We start from the raw sequence: 23,040 nt of genomic DNA, 5'->3' as shown, positions 1-23,040 counted from the left end.
CCAAAACCCTTACTATTAAATTTATGAAAATAAATATTTCAACAAAACCCTTACTATTAATTTAAATTAAGCAAGCAAAGTACAAAGTACAACTACAAACTCCCAATAATTATTATATTACCTCACACTTTTCGCAGGAATCACCAAGGGCCAGTTCAGTCTGGTGATTTAGACAGGGAAGCTCTACCATAAACCCGTTCAACCGGGCACTTTCTTCTTGTAACTTTTTCGCTGCCTCGATTGCTGACAAAAAAAAACACATGTTAGTAAAAATTGAAATAAAAATGTTGTTTCTGATTAATATATTAATAATTTGTTGTTTAAATTTCAATGAGATGAGGTGTTATTTGTATCATTCTTACCAGCAGCTCTTTCTTGGGCAGCTAGAAAAGTTACGTCATACCAAGGCAATACAGGCTCTTTCTCAGCAGCAGGCTCTTTCTCAGCAGCAGCACTCGAAGTTCCTTCCCCTGCTCCATCATTATCTTCGTCTCCTGACTCATTCCCTCCTGTCAGCTGGATGCCTTCAGAAATCAGGGTTTCTAGCTCTTGTCTGCTCAAGCCATGCTCCTTGTTGAGTAGCTCCATAAACTAGGATAATAATAATTTTGGGGGGGGGGGGGGCGGGGAGGAAAAATTTATGTCACCTGATTAAGGAAGGGAAACTGGAAGGGTCAACTTAACTGAACTCACATGAGAAATATGAGATCTTCATACAGAACAATAATTTTCTATAATTAGGGTCAGTTTGTCCGTCGACTATTTGTCGACTATTCTGAAACTATTTAAGTGTTATTATCCGTTTGTTATACAGTTTCAGAAATCGTTTTAATCTTACAGAACAATAGCTTTTTTATAATTAGGGCTGGTCAATCCGTAAGAAAGCGGATAGCTTTTTTCATTTCTGGTAATGTAGGCATTTGCTTCCTGTATCCGTTTGTCATAAAGTTTCAGTACTAGTTTTTATGGATGTTTTAATCCTTGTTAATATTCCCCAATATACAAGGTATATTGATAAAAGGGTCAACTTAGTCACGTGAACAAGGACAATATACATTTTAACCCCCCCCCCCTTTCATATTCATATTTGACTTGCAACTTTGGATGGAAATATAAATACCCTTTAGGATTTAACTTTCACTTGACCTATACTCCCCCCCCCCCCTCGTTTAGCAAAAGTTGACCGATGACATATCATATCATATATTAGGGGAGGGATCTTTTACAACGAGACTTAAATAAATATAAGAAGAGTAAGTATTTAGAAAAAAATAACCTATATAATAGTAATACTAATAGGATACTAGTTCAGATATTTCTTAATCTTAAGCTACTGACCAAAAAAACAAAAATAACAACACGGCACAAATTTTAAATGTTGAATGTGCGTGTGTGCGTCTGTTTTGATCTAGCTGACCTTTACAGGGTAGCTTCTTATAGTTTAATTCGTATATTTATCTTTCTTTTTTGCTTTTAAAAATTTATGTATTTATTAATGTTAAGCTTCAGACAAAAGCCAACAAAAAAAAACTTTTGCTAGAAATATGCGAAGGTTCCGTGATCATATGAACAGGCTATTTTATTTGAGAAATCCACTATTTTTTAAAAAACTCAAATTGCCCAATAAAATCAAACGGTCTAGCTAAGTTTTTGAAAGGGATAATTAGTGATTTACAACGATATCCTGGCCGTATGAAAATGTATAGCTATTTCAATATTTATCAAATACCTATTTAACCCCTTTCTTTCACACGTTTAACCCCCAGTATGAAAATGAGGGAATTTAGCAATATTTGGCACCAATTTTAATATTTTGAAGCCGTAAATTAGTTTTTGAAACTAACGATATGACTGGAATTCTTGGCCGTTTCTCATATTAAATCATATATACCACATACACATATATATAATTTTGGACAGTGTCTACAATTTGGGACAATTTAATAGTATTTTAGAAACAAACATATTTTTGTCAAAATCAGTAAAAATTACATTCTTACATTTTTTTGGCTCCTTTTATGGAGTAATACCTGTTGACTGAGTAATCAGTATTTAAAAGGACAGTTCAAAATGTTTCGCAATTACTAGGACTGAGGTCGTTTTCCTTTCCATTAGATGCGCATCCGTAAAGAAACTACTATCCCTCTAGAATGAAAGATATATAATACATGTGAATACTTGCCACTTGAAAATCTGGTGAAACATCCAAGTAATAACATATCAATTATCTCAAGATACTATGGCTTCACCTGGCTATTAATAAAAGCTGTATATGAATGAGAGTGATATTAATATCAATGTTTTTTTATATTTCCGAAAGCTCCTAAAATGTCTTTAGACATGTAAAAATGGGTGCTGCAAACCCACCTGAAGAGGCTGGGCGCAGCACAAATACAAAATATAATACAATAATGTTCATGTAACACAGTAAAAATTATTATTATTGTTTTTTTTAATATTAGATTCACAATTAGTAACCTAAACCATAATTAACTCTGTTTTACCTTTACAATGTACATACATTTTTTTATAACAAGTTTATTCTTCAGTTCGTTCATCCAAGTGATATTATTATTTTTGCGGTTTTGCAAGGAAGTATTGCAAGAAAGGCATTTTTGTGTGTGTTCATGTGTGTGTCTGTGTGTGTGTGTGTGTGTGTGTGTGTGTGAGTGTGTGTGTGTGTGTGTGCTTGTTTGGGGCATTGCATAGGTAGTGTGCCTTCGCATCCACATATAATCAAACAACCGCACAGGATTTTGTTATGCGCAAAAAGTCACAATAGCCAATGAATAAGTTAGTATGGTTAACAGCGAGATTGAAGTTAAGAGGAAGTACAGTTTTTATATGCTGCTATAACACAGGAATTATAAGAAAATATTATTTAAAAAAACTTTGGGGACTAGTGTTGTATAGAACCCAATGTCGTCTCCCTCCCTGATTATAATATAACATGCGTTTATGATATTGTGAAACATTTGCGAAAGTGAATGCCCACCTGCATAGGCAATACTAGGGGGCCATTATAATTTCTTGCAAGCAAAAGTGGAAAGCGAAAGGGACCTTTAAAGGAATGTTGTGTTGTTGTGATAGAAATAGTAAAAGCATAGTAAGTTAGTAACTCACCTTTCAATATTAATATTCAACATATGTACTTTTTCCATATTTGATATTTTGTTTTTTCCTCATTTTGAAAATAATTTATCATGGAATATTTTCTCTCTCCTGAAGGAAAAGTGAAAAATTGATGTTTAGAAGTAAATTTTATTATTAGCGGGGATATTCTATAAGTGATTACTTTATTTGGTCCTCGCTTCATTATACTTTTCTCTATATTCATTTTTCCCTCTTGATTACCAGATTTACATGTTTCTCTTTCTCATAATGCCATCGTCCTTCTGAGATGGGTTCTTAAAAGATAATCCCGCGTTTTTTCGACATTTTTTACGCTATGAATAACAAGCGCGGCATTCGCGAAATCTAAACAGAGTATACAACTTAGGTATTCAAAATTTTAAAGTTATTATTTTACCCATTTGTATAATGTCTAATATAGCTCTAAAAAGATATATTAATTAATATGCAGCAAAAATGGATTTAAGATAATTTGTTTTTCTTTTATAAAGGCTGTACCAACAAAAGCGAAATAATTAAATAAATAGTTGTATACTCTGTTTAGATTTCGCGAATGCCGCGCTTGTTATTCATAGCGTAAAAAATGTTGAAAAACGCGGCATTCATCTTTCAAAAACCCATCTCTGTTTATCTCATAATTTCATAAGGATCTGCTGCTATTGCACGTTGTCGCCCTTGCATAATATTTATACCGAGAATTATTATGATTAAAATAAAGTTTTATGAAAAATGTTTTATTTTATGGATGAAGTTTAAATAGTTTTCTCAATAATAGTGTTATTTTAAACATGTATAGAAACAATTTCATGGAAAAGAAATTTATGTCCTATTATCCCCATTCTATTTTATTAGTTGAAAAGTTTGGACAATGCTATTTTAAATTAACCAATTAAGATTTGATAAAAGTACTCAAAGTTCTTGCGCTAACCTTTGAGAAGATACTTTGGGTTTTACAGTCCCATGTCCCTTTCCTCCCAGCTTTTAGAAGTTGAAGGAATGAAAAGTGCAAAAATTGACTTTTCAGCAGGGCTCGGCAGCCGCACCTCAGCCACAAATTTAACTTGCTTGTGCGCAAAAACAAAAATTCTAAAAGATGTATATTCTATTTAGTTACTGGTTTAGACGTCCTTTAAATTTTAAAGCTATAATATGACGATTTTACTGAGGCTTACATGCGGGTGACGCGCGGCTGCCGAGCCTTGCTATATAGTGCACAATAGACCAAATAGCCGATCTTACCTAGAATATTGTATAGATTACCAAAATGACCAAAGAAATGTTGACCATGAAACTGCAGAGAAGGGGAGCGAATGTCCCCTGGGGGTTCTCTCTTGCGGGAGGCAAAGATCAGGTAACATTAGTTTGGGAAATAAGTTTTAAGCTAAAAATAATGGATTTATTATTTCTTTAATCTTACGCTATATTATTATGTATTCAAATAAAGTGAAACTTGTAGCGTGCTAAAATAACGATCCACCCTTCGTACTGAATGAACAAACTGACCAATAAATGATCTGCAAGAAAAAAAACCTAAAATGACGACATTATGTTCCGCGATGGTTTTAGGACACTTTATTTGAGATTTAATTGTTGGGATGGTTTCAGGCTATTCCTCGTTCGAATTTAAATCACATAGGTGCTATGGGCACAGTAGCAAGTGTAAATGGACTTAATTATCTCTGTTATTATATGGAAATCGTTTCTAGCTAGGGTGAAAAGGTAAAATTGGTGTATTTATTCTAATTGGAATCTGATATGACAGTAACAGTTATACAACCATAATGAAGTGAACATAACTAGAATAATATTATTAACCAATGATAACATCTTTTACCAAAATAGATTAATTATAATCATGTTCATAATCACCAGAGCAACCTAGAGAATAATTACCGGTTGGGAAATGGTGGTTGTTGACACCTGTTCATTTTTAAAAGCGAAGCTTTTCTATAATTAGGGTCGGCCCGTCCGTCCGTCCGTAACGGATAGCTTTTTTTGTTAATTTAGGCATGTTAGAATTGTCCTATCGATTTCAAATTTTGCATGGTGATTCCTTTAATAGTTAGGTACGATTTAGAAAGCGTAGCAACTCTTTAATCATTACCAAAATGTCCGTACGTCCATTTTAAATATGTTGATTTTTTTACTTTTTTGACAACAAATTTTTTGGTGATCTAATCATCCGATTGATCTGATTTTTGGTATATTGATTCCTGGGACAACAAAGTATAATGTTATAAGCGAAGCAACTCTATAATCAAGTCCTAAAAATGTCAGTATGTCCATAAACATTATCCTGTATAAAGCAGTTTTTCAACAAATTTACTTACAATTTTGCTTCGACTCTGATTATTCTGATTATTCAGTTCTGACACTATAAAAGTGTTAATGTCCGTTTGTCCTACCGTTTCAGTGCTTCGCTTTTATGGATGTTATCCTTGTTATCTTTTAAAAACAAGTAATAAAGCCATGGGGAGGCAGACATTTTTTTCTAGGGGCGATTTCTCTAAGGAGTACCTTCCCCCAAAATAGTTATAAACATTCATATGACCTTTGAGAAGCTGCTTTGTGAAGGAGAACCACATTGGTCCAGCGGTTATCGAGATCCTTCGCAACAGTCAAAGAACCTCACTTCTTTAATAAATACTAGCGGCTACGCCCCTAGCCTCTAGGGGCTTTGCCCCAAGAGGTTTGATCAAACCAATTTTTCGTATTTTAGATTTTTAAAAAAATTTGGGGGGGATAAATAGTTATAAACCTTCCCGGGACCCATGATAAGCTACCCTGTAAAGGAGAACTCGATCGGTTCAGCGGTTAGCGAGATCCTTCGCTACAAACAGACAAACAAACACACAAACAAACAGACAGACAGACATCGTTCTACTTTGTATTATAGATGCTATTTTTAAAAGCGAAGCTTTTCTATAATTAGGGTCGGTCCGTCCGTACGTCCGTCCGTCCGTCCGTCCGTCCGTACGTCCGTCCGTCCGTAACGGATAGCTTTTTCCGTTAATTTAGGCATGTTAGAATTGTCCTATCGATTTCAAATTTTGCATGGTGATTCCTTTAGTAGTTAGGTACGATTTAGAAAGCGTAGCAACTCTATAATCATTACCAAAATGTCCGTACGTCCATTTTAAACATGTTGAGTTTTTTACTTTTTTAACAACAAATTTTTATGTGATCAAATCATCGGATTGATCTGATTTTTGGTATATTGATTCCTGGTACAACAAAGTATAATGTAATAAGCGAAGCAACTCTATAATCAAGTCCTAAAAATGTAGGTATGTCCATAAAAATTATCCTGTATGAAGCAGTTTTACAACAAATTTACTTACAATTTTGCTTTGACTCTTATAAATTTATATTATGATAATTATTAACCCTTTACAGTCGGGCCCCTTGCCGCACCTTAATCGGTCGGGGGGGGGGGGGGCGTTCAACGCCCCCCCCCCTAATTATCTCAGTTCCTATTAAAGCTAGAGGGCTAAATTTTTTTGTGCAAGTCCCCTGTTTTATAGTGAATTTCCGACCTTTTAAGAGTCTAAGTCAATTTTCGCTTCCTTCACCCTTTTATTTAACAACCTTTGTTTTTAGGTCTTTTTTATTTAAAAATTTCAAACGGCTATAATTTTCTTATTTTTGAAGCTAGAAGAAAAATTTTTTCCCAGAAAATGTTTATCTTTATGTAAATTTTACATTAGAAATATCAAAATATAAATTTCAGCGGCCGCAGCTGTACTTGGCAGCTGCCAGCCGCCGCAGTCGGCGGTTGGCGGGAAAACGGCGGCGGATCTTCATGAAATTTCAATACGTTATGTAGACATGTAAGAAAAGCTTAAGTTTAAAATTTGAAGTCTCTAAGTCAAAAATTGCGGCCACAGGAGCCTTTTAAAGATTTCTGGAGACCTGGAGGATCAGGACCTGCAGGATCATACCTGGAACCTGAAAGTGACTTGAACACCTGTATTTCATATAAGGATGTACTACTAGAGGATTTTTTAGTATTTTGGTATGATAAAATGCTTTGTTTTAGTCAAAAAAATATTTTTGCTCTTTACCTGGATGACCCTGCCAGGTTTACTGGCATCCTGTGCCCGCCAGGATGGAGATATTCAAAAAATTCCAACTCTCAGTTATGTGTCATACCCATACTTAAAAAGTCAAGCAGTTTGGGCTCTTTATTTTTCACACACAGAAAATGAGATAGAAAAAACCGGATGGGGGGGCGTTCAACGCCCCCCCCCCCCCCGACCGTTAAGGGTTAAGTTCTAACACTATACTAGTGTTAATGTCCGTTTGTCCTACCGTTTCAGTGCTTCGCTTTTATGGATGTTGTCATCCTTGTTTTTTCAGTGTTTTCTCAATTTAACTTCTTCCCTCAACTAAGTAAATCTATTAAGCTATTGAAATTTATAATTTTTAGTCTTATTTTAAAATGTTTTTTTTTTCAAAAAGAGGAATTTTCTTAGAGTAGCATTGCAACCAAAGAATATATATTCATACTATTATTCAGCAGTAAATATTATTATTATTATTATTATTTGATTCTTTATTTGTCTTTATCATTTACATACAAAAATTACATTTAAAGTTTATCAATATTATTTTAAAAGTCATTCACAATATTCAAAAAAAAAATGGATAAAAATTATTTATGTACACATATATTAAAGAATATCATATCAAAATTAAATTGGTTATAAGAAAAGATTTTTACATACTGTGACATTCCCTTTGTTCAGTCATAATTTACGTCTTCTAAAATAATAATGGATCACATTTAAGATGTGATTAGCAGAATGAATAAGTAAGGGAGGGGCATGGACAGTTTTATTAACACTGTTAGGTACAAGGGTCGCCAGAGGATGACTGGTCCCTTACCTTGTTATTGCCCCTTTAATTTAAGTCAGACATCCTGTGGTATTCCCTGAGCCCAGTCATCAATAAAGCCTCAAAGAAATAGTGTATCACATATAAGATGTGCTTGGCAGACTGAATTAAGATGAGTGGGGCAAGGACAGGTATTCTGATAGTAGACAGCTCTGACCCTGTTAGGTTTAAGAGTCGCCAGAGGATTAATGAAGGATCATTATCGACTGGTCCCTTACCTAGGTATTTATGTGGTGAGGCATACGGACAAGCCTTTCGTAGAGTATGCTACGCTTCGGCTTATCAAATCACAACCCAGCGCTAATCCTAGTTTATCACCATTTCACCCGGCCCCCTTCTGGGCCTTGCCTACACCTCACAAGCAGCGGTCAAATTGGACACCTCTGATAGTGGGAGGGGCGCGTAAATATTTACCTTTTAACATAATCTAAAAATTATCTAATACATTTTGACATTACTTTTGAGTTTGAAAAATTTTGGAGAAAAAAATAAAAATTGGGTATTTTAAATTTGACTTTTCCCAATTAAGTGAGGTATATGTTTGTCACGCGCTAAAAAATTTAATGGCAATGATTGGTCTTTACTGTTTATGGTTTGTATTCTGCAGAAATGAATTTGATCCATTGATGAAATCAAAATTAATATCATTGGTGCAAACTAAATTTATTTTAATTAGTAGACGCGGCCACTGCCTTAGCACCTAAAGACTATGTATATAATGCGGGTAGGAGGGGGCCAAAAAAAATAAGACTAAGATCACCCTACAACTTGAATGAAAAATAAAATAGCCTAAAACCATCCTTTCGCTTATGTAGAGCTTCTCTAATTACACCCTTCTCTAGAATTATGGCAATTGGATGAAATATATTGATGATGAAGGTACGAGTATGTTAATCAACCATGTTATAAGATGTTTTTAAATATTTCAGGGTCTTACTTTGAAGATTGGAACAGTCAGGAAAATATGTTCATTAAATTTTGACACAAACAAAATTGCAATAATAATTTTTTTACTTAATAGGGATGACAATAAGCTAAAAAATCGTAAAGATAAAACAAAAAATAAGATATTCAAACTAGATGTGTTAATTTATGTGTATTTATGACACACCAAAAAGACATGATTACAGTATAGTTGGTTGTTATTTTGTCAGATACCCCTCTACAATTTTGAAGATACTTCACACACAGATAAGGATATAGTAACTGTAATGAAGTAATATTTTGACTTTAAGTGAAAGTCAAGGTAGCAGTTTCTTCTAAATATAAATTATCTTTATTACTTGTAATTTATTTTGCTTTCAATACTTGGGGATAGTAAAAAGTAGCAGAGAGATAGAAAACAATGGTTTGTTTATTACAAAGTCTCCAAAGTTATATAATAACGTGTTCATATTAGTTGACTTTACAATTTTGTGGGCTTCAGTGAATTTTGATTAGTTCATTCATTAATATGATTGTTCAAACTTTTCTGCCAGTAATTTTCATCTACAGAATGAGTAATTTTCTGTGTCATCTTTGGGGAATTTACTTAAATTTATCGGCCATTGTCTTGTCCCTTTAAATCCCGGAAAAAATAGACATTAGATAATATTTCTACGAATTTTATTTCTCCAATCCTTGCTATTGCGCCCTTGAGAGTTGTAGAGTGCGGAAATATGTTTGGAAATCTGTAATTCAATTCTGTAGAAGTGGCCCCAGGCATATTATGTCATCAATACCAACTAGGGTTGGGCCGGATATCCGGTCTGGCCGGTTATCCGGCCGGATATCTGGTCATTTTCAATATCCGGCCGGATACTGGATATTTAAACTATCCGGTTACATGATATCCGGCTGATTTTTGACGCCGGATATCCGGTTATCCGGCCGGATATACGTTAATTTGCCGGATATCGAACGTTGGCCAGATTTCCGACCGGAACCGGATATCCGGCATTAGAAATCAGCCGGATATCCGGTATCCGGTATCCGGCCAAAAAAGTATCCGGCCCAACCCTAAATTACCAACCAACAATTTTCAGGGATACGGGGAAAATTGTTCCTTCTACTGCTATGTCAGTTGCGTGACATTAAAAGACAGAGTATGGGGAATGTCTTAACCCACATGAAGGGTTTGAATTCAAAGGTTTGGAAAAGGGTGACCTATTTCCAAAAATAGGGGTTGGGGAGTGGGGGTTAACACCTCCTTATGTCCTGAAGTTCTCCGAGTTTAATTACAATTCATGAAATGATTATTTTTCAAATTTTTGCTGATTTTACATTCTGAATTTAAAGATCATCAAAAGTGAATGGTAAAAGTTATGTATTAACTAGAGGATACCAGTGCATACGAAATGTTCTTGAAAATTGATGTCGATTTGATCTAAATAGATGTTGTCAACTAATGAATTTAACCACTTACATTTTATTGCCTGAAAATTGTTTCAAAATTATGATTATTTGACTAGTTGCTACGCCCATAGAGTCCTCAAGAGGCACTATAGGAAAGTGGGGGGAAGGGGGGGGGATAACTGTCGACCCACAAGTTTTCCAATTTTTCCAAGCGATTTCTTTTTCCTTCCCCAAAATAGGTATAAATATTCGAACCTAGTAAAAGTGTCTGACACTGATTATGACGTAAAAAAATTAGCCAATGAGAGGACACTATAAATTTTACCATTAGTCAATTACAGTGTATACTGGCCTCTCATTGGCTAGTTTTTTACGTCATAATCAGAGTCAGACACTTTTACTAGGTTCTTAATATTCCCTAGACCTACTAAAAGGAGATCTATGTATATCAGTATAGCTGTTAGAGAGGTCATAAGCTACAGACAGACACACATCCTCTTACTTTTATGTTAGAAATATTAGTTTTTTATTGTTTGATGGAAAGTTCTTTTTCACAGCAATATTTTTAAAATTTATGTCTTTCCATATACATAGATCTATAGTAAACATAGTATCCGGTCCTAGTTTAAACTTAAATTTTGACATTTAACTTTTGTATAGAAGTAAATAGATGAATTATCTATAGAGATAGCATCATCATTTTTATCATATTTATTTTCTATGATATTGTTGGTCATTAGTATTAGAACAAGTCTTAAATAATAATTATCTAATAAGATGGTTTTGATTAATCTGTTGAGTACTCTGTATTTTTCAAATTATCTTCATTTACTTTTATCCATAACTCATTAACTTTGTAATATTTTTCTAAAGTTAAACATTCTTATCTTATCGAAATTTTTAAAGTATGTTATTGATTCTAAATGCTATCTCCTTTTTGTATTAGATCTGCTTGTATATTTAACCTTCAAAGCAAAACAAAATAGGAAAAACAGTTTTCCAATGATTTGACATATTCTAATTTTCTATTTTTTGTGGGCCTTTAGATTGGTAGGGCAAAAAATAACTATGACGTAATAAAAACACATGAATAGCGCATCTGGAATATAAGGTGAATGGGAGAGTTTCAAAATAAAAAAAATCCCAATTTATTAATTCTAAACTTAAAATGAAAATGTTTACTAATTTTATATCTATAATACAAAGTAGAACGATGTCTGTCTGTTTGTTTGTAGCGAAGGATCTCACTAACCGCTGAACCGATCGGGTTCTCCTTTACAGGGTAGCTTCTCATAGGTCCCGGGAAGGTTTATAACTATTTTCTTGGGGGTGGGACACCCCCAACCCCCCAAAAAATGAAAAATCCTCCCCCCCCCAAAAAAAATTTAAAATAAAACAGTATATATTCACCTTTAGACATGATAAATTATCATAAACGGAGAGAGAGAAAAACATAGTTTATTGTCCTTTTCTTTGTAAATTTTACGTTCGAAGTAATTTTTAGATTCTAAATTAATTATGCATATAATTAAATTCTTAACTAGATCGAATGTGTCCAAAAACAAAGGTTAGAACATAGAATAAACGTCTAATAAAATTACACATGCGTGGAAAAGGTAAACAAAACATTGAGCATAAAACGAAGAAAATAAAACAAGGATGACAACATCTATAAGTTGCAAAGCACAACAAATCATAGATGGACACTAAATCGCTGTGTTAATAAAACAAATTAATAGAAACAAGAAAATCATTAATCTTTTAAATTAGTTTTATATATGTTTTAATATTTTTTTGTAGTATGACTGATATACCAACTAATCAAGTAAATCATACACTGGAAAAAAATATATTGGGGAATCACAAAAAAAAACTCAATCAATTATCCTGAATAGCAGTAGAGAAAGTGACGTTTTCCTCTAAACGAAGCTGACAGACAGACAAACAACTATCGGACATGCAGTCATTTTGAATCATGGTGTTGCTTAATATATGTTGACGGACAAACCGTCGTAAGTAAGATGTAGAATGTCCTGGCTGGTAAAAAGTGCAGCATACATATTAATTAAGTCTGTGTGTAATATAATATAATTAACATATACAGAGAAGAATCCTTGGCGGACCAGGCGGGATTAAGAAAGGTAATAACATTAACATAGTTAGGTGTTTTCCTTCACCGTGATGATCGAGCATTGAACCCCTCTCTAAGTTCCCCTTAGTGGGGCACTAACCCTGCCTAATTGTATTCTAACCTAAGCAAATTATAAACTATCTTTTTCCTTTTTTAATCTATTATAAAAAGGGAGGGGTTGGGTGCTCGACTAGTCACTTTAAGGGAAACTGCCTTGATTTTTTTTATAACTAAACTGTAAATAAATTTTCCCATGCATGGATTATAACAATATATCACAATAAATCTTTTGTCATAATAGATTTCAAGAAGTTTTTAAATACATTTATAACACGAAAATCTTGTTTAATAAAGCTTAGCTTCACACTCTAGGGTATATAGCGCGTTATTTCTCTTTTTCTCTATTAGATTTATTTGATGTTTTTGAGATATTTGATATAGGTTATGTTTTTTACACCCATAGTTTACAAAATCAAATCAAAGGGATTCTTTGAATTTTTTTTTAATGATAATTTTAAGTAAAATTATATGCATATGATAAACCATAGTTTATTAATAGGGACAAAGTGCACAATATTTAATATTACTTAACCCACATATAATTACATATAATTATGTATAGTAAACATGTTTTCCATTTTAGATGGATTTTCTATGTTCTGTTAATGGAAGTTCAGTGTTGGGTTTGTCTCATCAAGAATGTGCCAGGCTAATTAAGTAAGTATATATGTATATACCATACATATATTAATGGAATTTGGATAGATGATAGATAGAGAGGTGGATTGATGGATAGATAGATATTCAACTAGAAGAATGGATGGGCAAATTCATTGAAAGATAAGTATATTAATGGATAGATGGAGAGAAGGATTGATTGAAGATAGATATATGACTAGAAGGATATATGGATAGACGGATATAAGGATAGATGTACATGTAAAAGGCTATAATGGATAGATGGATAGATAGATAGATGGATAAATGGATAAATAGATAGATGGATAGATGGAAAAATAAAATGGAAATATGGATAAATGGAAATATAGATAAATGGATATATGGATAGACGGATATAAGGATAGATGTACATGTAAAAGGATATAATGGATAGATGGATAAATGGATAGATAGATATATGACTAGAAGAATAAATAGATAAATGGATAGATAAATGATTATATGTATAGATAGATATATGTAAATTTTCATGGAAAGATTGAAGTATGAAGAGATGGATAGATGAAGAGATGAATAGATGAAGAGATGGATAGATGAAGAGATGAATAGATGAAGAGATGGATAGATGAATAGATGGATAGATTGTTGGTTGAATTGATGCAAATTTTGAGAGACGGACTGATATATAACGAGATAGATAGATATATTTTCCAATAATGAAATTAGTGACTATAAAAGCAAAATTCTTCAAATTTACACTGAAATATGAATTTGTTTTGCTATTATTTATCTTTACCATTCTTATAATTTTCAGTATTTTGTTCAATTAATTTGCTATTGACAAAGAATAGATTCCAAGAATAACAAAATATACTTTTTCTTTTATCTTCAATGAATTTTTGTTTCTTTTGTCCGTACTTAGAATTTATAAATATTTTCTCTTTCTCCCCATATTAGAGTATCTATCCATCTATCTTACAGATTGCTAAATATTCTTATCCTAGTATATAAAGTAATAAGTTTTTTTTTTGTCTGCAGCTTAATATTTTTATGGCCTCTAAACTAATTAGGGAAGATTCATTTATTTCCCGGGATAGCTTCAGGCTTTTGGATTTTTTAGATTTAAGATTTGAGATGTTTTTAGGCTATTTTCTGTCACCTTTTGTACAGTACCCCTAGATAGTATGGACGCATATATTTAAATAGATCAATCAGTGTGCCTATATTTCCATATATTCTTGTAGTTATCTCAAGTGATCTATCTATCTGTCTTTATTTCTATATTTATTGTTATCTATGTACATCTTACTATGTCGATAATACAAAGAAGAACGAAGTCAATTGATCAGTCCGTCTGGATAAAGCTTTCCAATAAAAATCCTTCTGGTTTACTATGGTTTAAATTACGGCTATTCGCTCTTAGCTTAAGGGTTTGGCTGGAAACTTTCACCACCAACCCCCCCCCCCCAATAAAAAAAAAAAAAACTTTAAAAATGTAGATATCCCCCTCCCCCCCCCCCATCGTGAGAAAACTAATTATATGAGGTTATTTGTTTAACAATTATTTTATCCAATCAAACACACACATAATATATACCTTAATGCTAATGTCGTGTAGGTGAGTTGCACCTGTACTGAATAGTCAACTTGTCAACTTAAGGCCAGACTCATGGTACAGTACACTACAGACAACTAACTCTTTGATTGCACAATCTTTGTCTGGAGATCTAAACTGTGCATGGTAATGAGTTGCACCTGTTTGGGTCAAGGCATTCCTCCTACTTATTATATACCTTAAATTAAATCATTAAATATCTTCTCTTTCTTCGAAAATTAGCCCTATACACAATTTTTTGCCAAATATAAAAGATGATTGTTTATATTGTTGAAAGTTGTTTGTTTGTGGAATTTTAAAGCAAAAGAGCAAATATTCATACAGACTAACAATCCCTCTCAAAAATCTATTTTGAATAAAACATATGTTTTTATTATTCTTATTTGTCCCAAGCGGGTTGTAGGTACTTTTTAATTGTGTTGATTAAAGGGCTAGTAAAACAGGTTTATGCCTATCAAAAAAATATTGTTCAACACACTTGTTTTTGACTGGTTAGCAAAAAATTAGTATAAAAAATGTAATACTTAAAGCTCTGAGAATAGTTCAATAATCAACCAATAACTTTTTTTTTCGCTTTTTTGCACTGATTTTATGCTTGTTTTTAAGATTGTTTAGTTACCACCTACACAGTAGAAAGCTTTTATCATATAAATATGAAACTAAAATTAGAGTTATAAGCTACAGCCATGCACTACATTATAGCGTGCCCTTCCTTGTTCCTATTATTAGGTATCAATGTCTTTAGCCTAAGATTTCAAAAGCTTCTGCACCTATTGAGTTTTTTAGTGAAGCTTTACATAAGTCCCTGGGTGGTTTAAGCTTCTTTTTAATTTAATTATAAGTCATGGGATTTTTCTGCCCAACCCTCCTCCTTCGAATACAGAGCTACTAGATGCTAGTAGTGAGCGATACTTCTACTTATAGAGTAATATCCGCTGTATTTTTATGTCAAATGATTTATAAAATTCATTGCAAGGAGAAGTATATTGATATTTTAACCCTATGGATCATTCTATAGTGATTCTAGAAATATATTTTCTGTTATAATAAATCTACCTACACATTATAGATTAAGTAAGTGGGAAAATAAGTTGTACAATCTCTCCCATACTTTTTAGACCACTCATATAACCATACCCTCTTCCATTGGCTAATTTGCCAAGAGAGATAAAGTAAGATAAAACGGGAGAGGTCCATTTAAAGGCAAAGTGAAAATTTTACATAGAAATATTTTCTGCGTTGAGACTAAAAACAGGGGGATAATATGATATACCCATTTTACCTGGCTAAAAAATTTATGTTTTCTTAACTTGAACTATATCCCCCTCCCCCATTAATAGATATAGAATATAGGGAAATTTATAATCAATATAGGTTGCTAACATGGACAGCACTATTGGTCAGTTCGTTCATCTAAGGGAAGCGATTGGGAAAATCTGGACGTTGTTGCCTCCCTTACCTTTAATTTCCATATTCTTTTGATAATTAGAAAAAGGGATATTGCAAGATTAATTTATATTTACAAAATAATAATTTGCTAGATTATTGATTTTAAAATTAAATAAAATACTTTGTTGGCAAACTCAAATATACTTCATATAGTGAACTGGCGGCTTCGCCCAAAGAGGTAATAAAAAAAATTAGGAACCTAAAAAAGAAGAAAAATGATTGTGCCTAAAAAAAATTTAGGTACTTACTTAAAAAATGCAGGGAAATATTTAGTTTTTTTAGGGGGTTGAGGGTGTCTCATCTCCATAGCTTAAAACCACCACAGGACCAGTAGATACATTCCCTAAAGAGTAGAATCCAATCGGTTCAGTGGTTACCAAGATCTTAAGTTTCAGACAGACTGACGGAAAGACATCAGGCTACTTTGTATTTTAGATACTAAAATGGTTTAAATTCAGAATCATCATCATCGCCATTTATCTCTTCTTTCCAGAGCATAGGCCACGCACAATGGTTCTCCATTTATCTTTGAATTGGGCCTCAGTAGAGGCTTCACTGAAAGATGAAAAATTCTTTTTACTCAGTTCTTCAAGGAATTCCCTCCTCCAGGTTTCAAGAATGCCAGGTGAATAAGGAATTGGATCATTAACAATTAACTTTATGTTTATTTTTTTCAGAAACTGTGGAAATTTTCTGGATATTGTTATTGAGCGCGGAGAAAAAATAGTTCCTTCATTTGATAGAATTAAGTCTAAGAATGATGATTACTTACATGCTAAGGTAAGCAAATTTGTTTTTTATGCTTTTGAAATAGGTATAGGATAAACGTGGATATTATGACAAGGGAAAAATCGTCGTCCGTTTAGGTTTTAACATGGAATTGGACGTACCTTATTGGTCATTAACTCATCCAGGATGGACTGGGGGTTGGATGGAGCGGATTTTAGCCAGCTACAAGTTTATTAGAGTACATGATACTCTAATGTAAGATCCAAGTATTAATAAATCCGATTCTTTAGATAATCATAATTTTCATAATGATTTTATGGCATATCATACAATTTCATTTCAAATTTAAGGTCTTTTGCAGCTGTGTTTGTTTTTAAAACGTATTTTTTTATGTTGAATATTAAAGTCGATGACTTGACTATGCTAAATCCTTGTGTAAAAAGGGCAAGATTTTTGTCTGTGAGTACCACAATAACTGCTGAACTGATCTGACTCTCCTTTAAAGTCACATAGGGTACCGCTGATATTCCTGTAATATAATGCAGTAAGCTTTTTTTGTCTAAAGCTAATATCTAGAAAAATGATTTTACTTTTCAGGATAGCTTTATAAATATATATTTAAATGAACTTAATAGGTGAAGCCACTATGTACATATCAAATTAAACTATTTTTTTGCTCATTTACAATTAGAATAAGAAGGAGAAAACAGGAGCAGCTTATTATGCTGATGCCATGCAGGTAATTTTTTTTTTTGTTTGGGGGGTAATTTTTTTTTAGGAGCGATTTCTTTTGGGATTGGGTGTTGTTGTACTCCCTCCCTCCTCCAATAATCTATGGATTTGCATTAACTCGTTACATTTTTAAAGTTTATTCATTTATTAGTTTACCTTTTATGAATGGTTTTAAAATTCGATAAAATAACTTTAATTTTAGAGCCATGGTCTTCCTGGTAAGATTCCGGACAAATTCACAACCGTTGGCAAACCCTTCTATTTGGAAAATAAACAGGTACTCATATATGCACGGAAAATAAAGAGGTACTGACAACTTCACAAACTATTACATCTCAAAGATAACAGCAACTCGAATTACAATAATAAATTTTTAAAAAATTACCTTTATCCCCCAATAAAGCCCCCCCCCCCACACACACACACACAAAAAAGGTTTGTTATGGAACAACCTTAATAGATAAAATTGCCGTGCATATTGTAGGTATATAATGTCGTCTTGAAAAGATTCTCCATGGAAAATTTGTCTCTAGAAAATATACCTGTAAAAAATTTTAATAAGAGTGAAGATTTTTGTGACGCTTTGCTATAAGTTTTATTATCTGTTGTTTGTTTATTTAATTGTTTTAGTAAAGATCTTTAATAATGAATTATTTATGCCAATTCAAAATTTATTAATTATATTTTTAGTTTAACAGTCCTATAGAATGTTATAACTCTGAGACAATTGAGGAGATGGTACAATGTATGTCGGGTATTCCGGTAATTTATTTATTAATTACATATGTAAAAACTTTAGTTTTCTCCCTTTAGAATACCAAATACTTTATCATAGTAGAGTTTTGCTTAATGATATCAAAAGAATCAAAGAACAAATCTAGGTAGGGGTTGGGAAGAATATCTATTGAAAAATAAAGTATTTCAAACAATTTGAACACCTTTAGGTTTTATTTAAATTAAGATTATATTATGTATTATTTTGAAAGGTTAAGTTGGATGAAAAGCCACCAGTAAATGGAGAAATAAAGGTAAAAATTTGGTCCTATGACAAACGCAGGAGTATCAAACGTCGGAATGAACAAACGCAGGAGTGGACACTTGACCTAACCTAACCTATTTTAGACCATCTTATATGTTTTTTTAAATAACCCCTACGGGGGGCTTATTTGTATATTTATATCTTAACCTAACCTAATCTGTATATGTGTACTTAATTAAATTGATATTTTAACACTCCTGCGTTTGTCCACTCCGACGTTTGGGACTCCTGCGTTTGTCCTGGAACCAAAAGTTAGTGCTTAAATTAAATCTATTTAAACATATTACTAGATCCTGCAGAGTGCTCCAACCCTGCAGGTTCCATCACAATGTTGTATTTAGATACCTGAAGTCTCAAACGACTCTGAAGACGAACCCCAAACTGTCCCAGTTTTGAGCAAGACGAATCCAGTTACGTCATATACATTTCGGGAAAGAAAAAGGGAAGGGGGAAGAAAATCTCTTCAAAGAGATGGAAGAAAGGGGAAGAGATTTTCTTCCCCCCTTCCTTTTTTATATGCCGTCACAGGAATCGTCTTGCTCAAGACTGGGACAGTTTGAGGTTCGTCACTCTGAACCAATATCAATCTGAAATTTAAAAAATGAAAATAGTTGTACACAACTAGAAAAAGAAATGATTTCAATTTGCAATAAAATAGTTTTCCCAACGGACGTTTTATCTGTAAATTGGCAGCCACCAGCCAGCCAGTATGTTGGTTTCTCAACTTTTACGCAATATATATGTTTTATTTTAAGATCAGAAATATAAAACAAGGATGACAACATCTATAAGTAGCGAAGCACAAAACAACATAGATGGAAATACGAACAATGACGAAATTTAGACTGCATTTGTTTTTTTTTAAGAATAGATCCATTGAATAAAAATCACGAAACCTTTCGAATGTATTTTTTTTAATATTTATATTTTGTAGCATGACTGACAAACAACCGGACAAAGCACATTATAAACAAGATGCGCATTGGTAGAGAATATCTTTAAAACAAGGATGACAACATCCATAAAAGCGAAGCACTGAAACAGTAGGACAAACGGACATTGACACTTGTATAGTGTCAGAACTCAATAATCAGAATATAAATGTATAAGAGTCGAAGCAAAATTATAAGTAAATTTGTTGAAAAACTGCTTGATACAGGATAATGTTTATGGACATAATTATATTTTAGGACTGGATTATAGAGTTGCTTCGCTTATATTATTGTACTTTGTTGTCCCAGGAATCAATATACCAAAAATCAAATCAATCGGATAATTAGATCACATAAAAATTTGTTGTTAAAAAAGTAGAAAAATCAACGTTTAATGTTCAAAATGAACATACAGACATTCTGGTAATGATTATAGAGTTGCTACGCTTTCTAAATCGTACCTAACTACTACAGGAATCACGATGCAAAGTTTGAAATTGATAGGACAATTCTAACATGCCTAAATTAACGATAAAAGATATCCGTCTCAGACGGGCGGACCGACCCTAATTATAGAAAAGCTTCGCTTAAAAAAAACCAGCCATCTATCTTGAATAGCAGATCAAAAAATTACGATTTATATGAGAAAAAGCCTTAGTTTGAGAAAATCTACCAAAAATATCAATTATACATTAATTTTCTATCAAAAAAATGAGGCGCAGCCGCTATGTTTGTCACATATAATTATAATCTGTAAACTAACTATGCGTGATAGGAAATGATAATAATAATATGAAAAGAAGAATATGTATGTGAAAATCATATCAATATGGACAACATACTTATCAGTAATATTAACATTATTTGCCTTTTACATTTTTTATCATTTATCTTAAGAGAAAAATCAGTACATAGTACGTACTAAACAAGGTTTTAGCTCTAAATCTTTATAAGTTAATGTTTTTCCAATAAATTATTTTTCCAAGTTTATTTTTTTTTTTTTTTTTTTTTTTTGGTGTGCCCTGTCCAAAAATGGCTAGTATTTTTTAATGGATATAGAATATACGTGGATATTATGAGGTCGACTTATGTTGCTAAAAATTTAACTCATTTATTGATCAGTTCGTTCATCCAGTAGGAGAGGGGAAGGTATAAAGGGGATGAAAGGAGGGAATTGTTATATTAGCCCGCTGAAAGTTTTACTTTAATAGAGCACATAAAATTCATATCCAAATATTTTCTGATTAATTAAGAGCAGTTTGACTTAAGAAAAATGTTTGATACAAAAAAACTAAAGCTTATTAGAAAATTTTGTAGAAATTGATTTATTATTACTTGGATCTTGGATCATGTACTCTTTTAAATTATTATAAATGATTTTTCCCCTGTCATAATATCCAAATATAATCTACATCCATTTTTTTAGATTGGATGTAAGACTGTTGGCAGCTGTAGGCCAGTCAAAAATGTTCAGCCATCTCTTCTTAGGTAATACAAGGATATCAATAGACACAAGTAGCGAAGCTTACAAGATTTTTAATTTTTAAAAGTATTTTTTTTTCTAATGTTAATTTATTGTATAACCCAGACATCTACCTATCCCCTGTATTGGGGGGCTTTTTCGTCTGCTCTTTTGTAGAGACTTGGCTGTGTTGATATTTAGGACGCTATTGATATTCAAAGACCCAAATGACAGTCGGCACAAGGTCTACGAGTGGTTATTTAAACCCTTCCCCCTTTATTGTTTTACTCTAATGCTAATTACTGCACCGTTAGTGATGATTAAAAATTTAAATTACTACTCTTATAACTAAACTTAAAACCGACCAAAATGCAATATTACTTTAATTCTCATAAAATAATCTATACAATTCATATTTTTTTAGAACTATAAGTCATGAAATGGAGGGAAGGTGGAAAAACTGAGAAACTAACAAGAAGAAAAAAATAACTCCCTAAATCTTCGTATATTTTTTGTTGCTTAAAAACACCCTTGTATTTTAAAACCTAAATCATTATTATTATATTCCAAATGTATTGTAATTTTTGATTCTCTAAATAAATTTTCAAGTTACTATGATAATTGTAATAAACTCAAATCAACCAATTATGTGTAGAGATTACATAATCCCAGAGTCTTACCTCTACTTCATTCTAAAAAAATGTATTTGGCTATGTGTCGCTTAATATTGAAAAATAGTTTTCAAGCAGTGAAACAAGAAAGTGATCATACATAGAAGCCCGAATTATAGTATATGAGGATATTAGATTTGGATGATAAGCATAAATTAACGATAAAAGTAGTTACGTCGTATAAATGGATGAACATAACATAATCGTTGGAAATCCTTGCTTTAAAAAAACTACTTGTTTTACCTATATACCAAAATAGTTATAATTTATATTAATTTAAATATTAGCATTTTACCTAGGCCGGTTTTAGGATATTTTTAGGAAGTTTAACCAAGTTACTAATCGATGTGGTCCTTAGAAGTATTTTTTAGAGAAAACTTGGTATGCAAACCAAAAATGTTTGAGATATAAAAAACGAATATTGGTTAGTAGAGAAAATGTATTGAGACCATTTACTGATTAATATCCCGCACTCAAGCTTTTATGTTCTGACTAAAAGCTTCTTTTATTAAGGTTTTTTAATACGTTGTGTACATCATTAATTAATTTTTTAGTTAAAACGTATAATAATTATATGATATTTTTTTAATAGTGAAGCTACTCTTTTTTCATTGTAATACTTCGTCTTTGTAGGATTAATTTACTAGATATATTTAATATAAACACTCAAAAATTTTATTTTTCCTGAAGCTAAAGATCTAAGAAAATGCTTGTCCGAATGGGTTGTACTTTACAGAGAAGCTTTATAGATGTATTGGGTTAGTTTAAGGCTATTTTCTCGCGATACCCTAAGGTCTAGGAAGCAAGTAACGTATTTATTATAGGACCGATATATAAATTATACGGATAGTATGAATGTAATTTCCTTATTCTGTAGACAGCTAATTACAGCTCAGCCAGCCACAATTATATACTTTCATTTTCTCATTAGGATTATGTAACAACAAAATTAAAATCTTTAGGTCTTACACTAATTCATCGATATTAAATCTTTGAAATAATCTTGAGTTTAAATTGTTTATTATTTAGATTGATGTTTTGTTGTATCTGCTGTATTGTTGTATCTGTATTGTTGTATCTGCTGTATTATTGTATCTGCTGTATTGTTGTATCTGTATTGTTGTATCTGTATTGTTGTATCTGCTGTATTGTTGTATCTGCTGTATTGTTGTATCTGCTGTATTGTTGTATCTGCTGTATTGTTGTATCTGCTGTATTGTTATATCTGCTGTATTGT

The 23,040-nt window shown here is 32.3% G+C and overlaps 1 protein-coding gene across 1 annotated transcript; it reads left to right on the top strand.

Moving 5' to 3' along the window:
• Positions 1-4,373: 4,373 nt before the first annotated feature.
• Positions 4,374-21,745, top strand: LOC145312682 (PDZ and LIM domain protein 1-like). The gene is made up of 11 exons (XM_080151942.1): positions 4,374-4,483; positions 8,958-8,986; positions 12,467-12,503; positions 13,137-13,210; positions 16,916-17,018; positions 17,659-17,706; positions 17,902-17,976; positions 18,390-18,461; positions 18,686-18,727; positions 21,097-21,158; positions 21,557-21,745. The coding sequence occupies exons 1-11, from the start codon at positions 4,397-4,399 to the stop codon at positions 21,594-21,596; spliced, it is 669 nt and encodes a 222-aa protein (XP_080008068.1). The 5' UTR covers positions 4,374-4,396; the 3' UTR covers positions 21,597-21,745.
• Positions 21,746-23,040: the final 1,295 nt, after the last annotated feature.

This window comes from Acartia tonsa, chromosome 2 (assembly GCF_053477335.1).
Source record: "Acartia tonsa isolate MP-2025a chromosome 2, ASM5347733v1, whole genome shotgun sequence".
Taxonomy (NCBI): Eukaryota; Metazoa; Arthropoda; class Copepoda; order Calanoida; family Acartiidae; genus Acartia; species Acartia tonsa.
The sequence above is the reverse complement of the archived record's forward strand: the minus strand, read 5'-3'. Positions and strand labels throughout refer to the sequence as shown.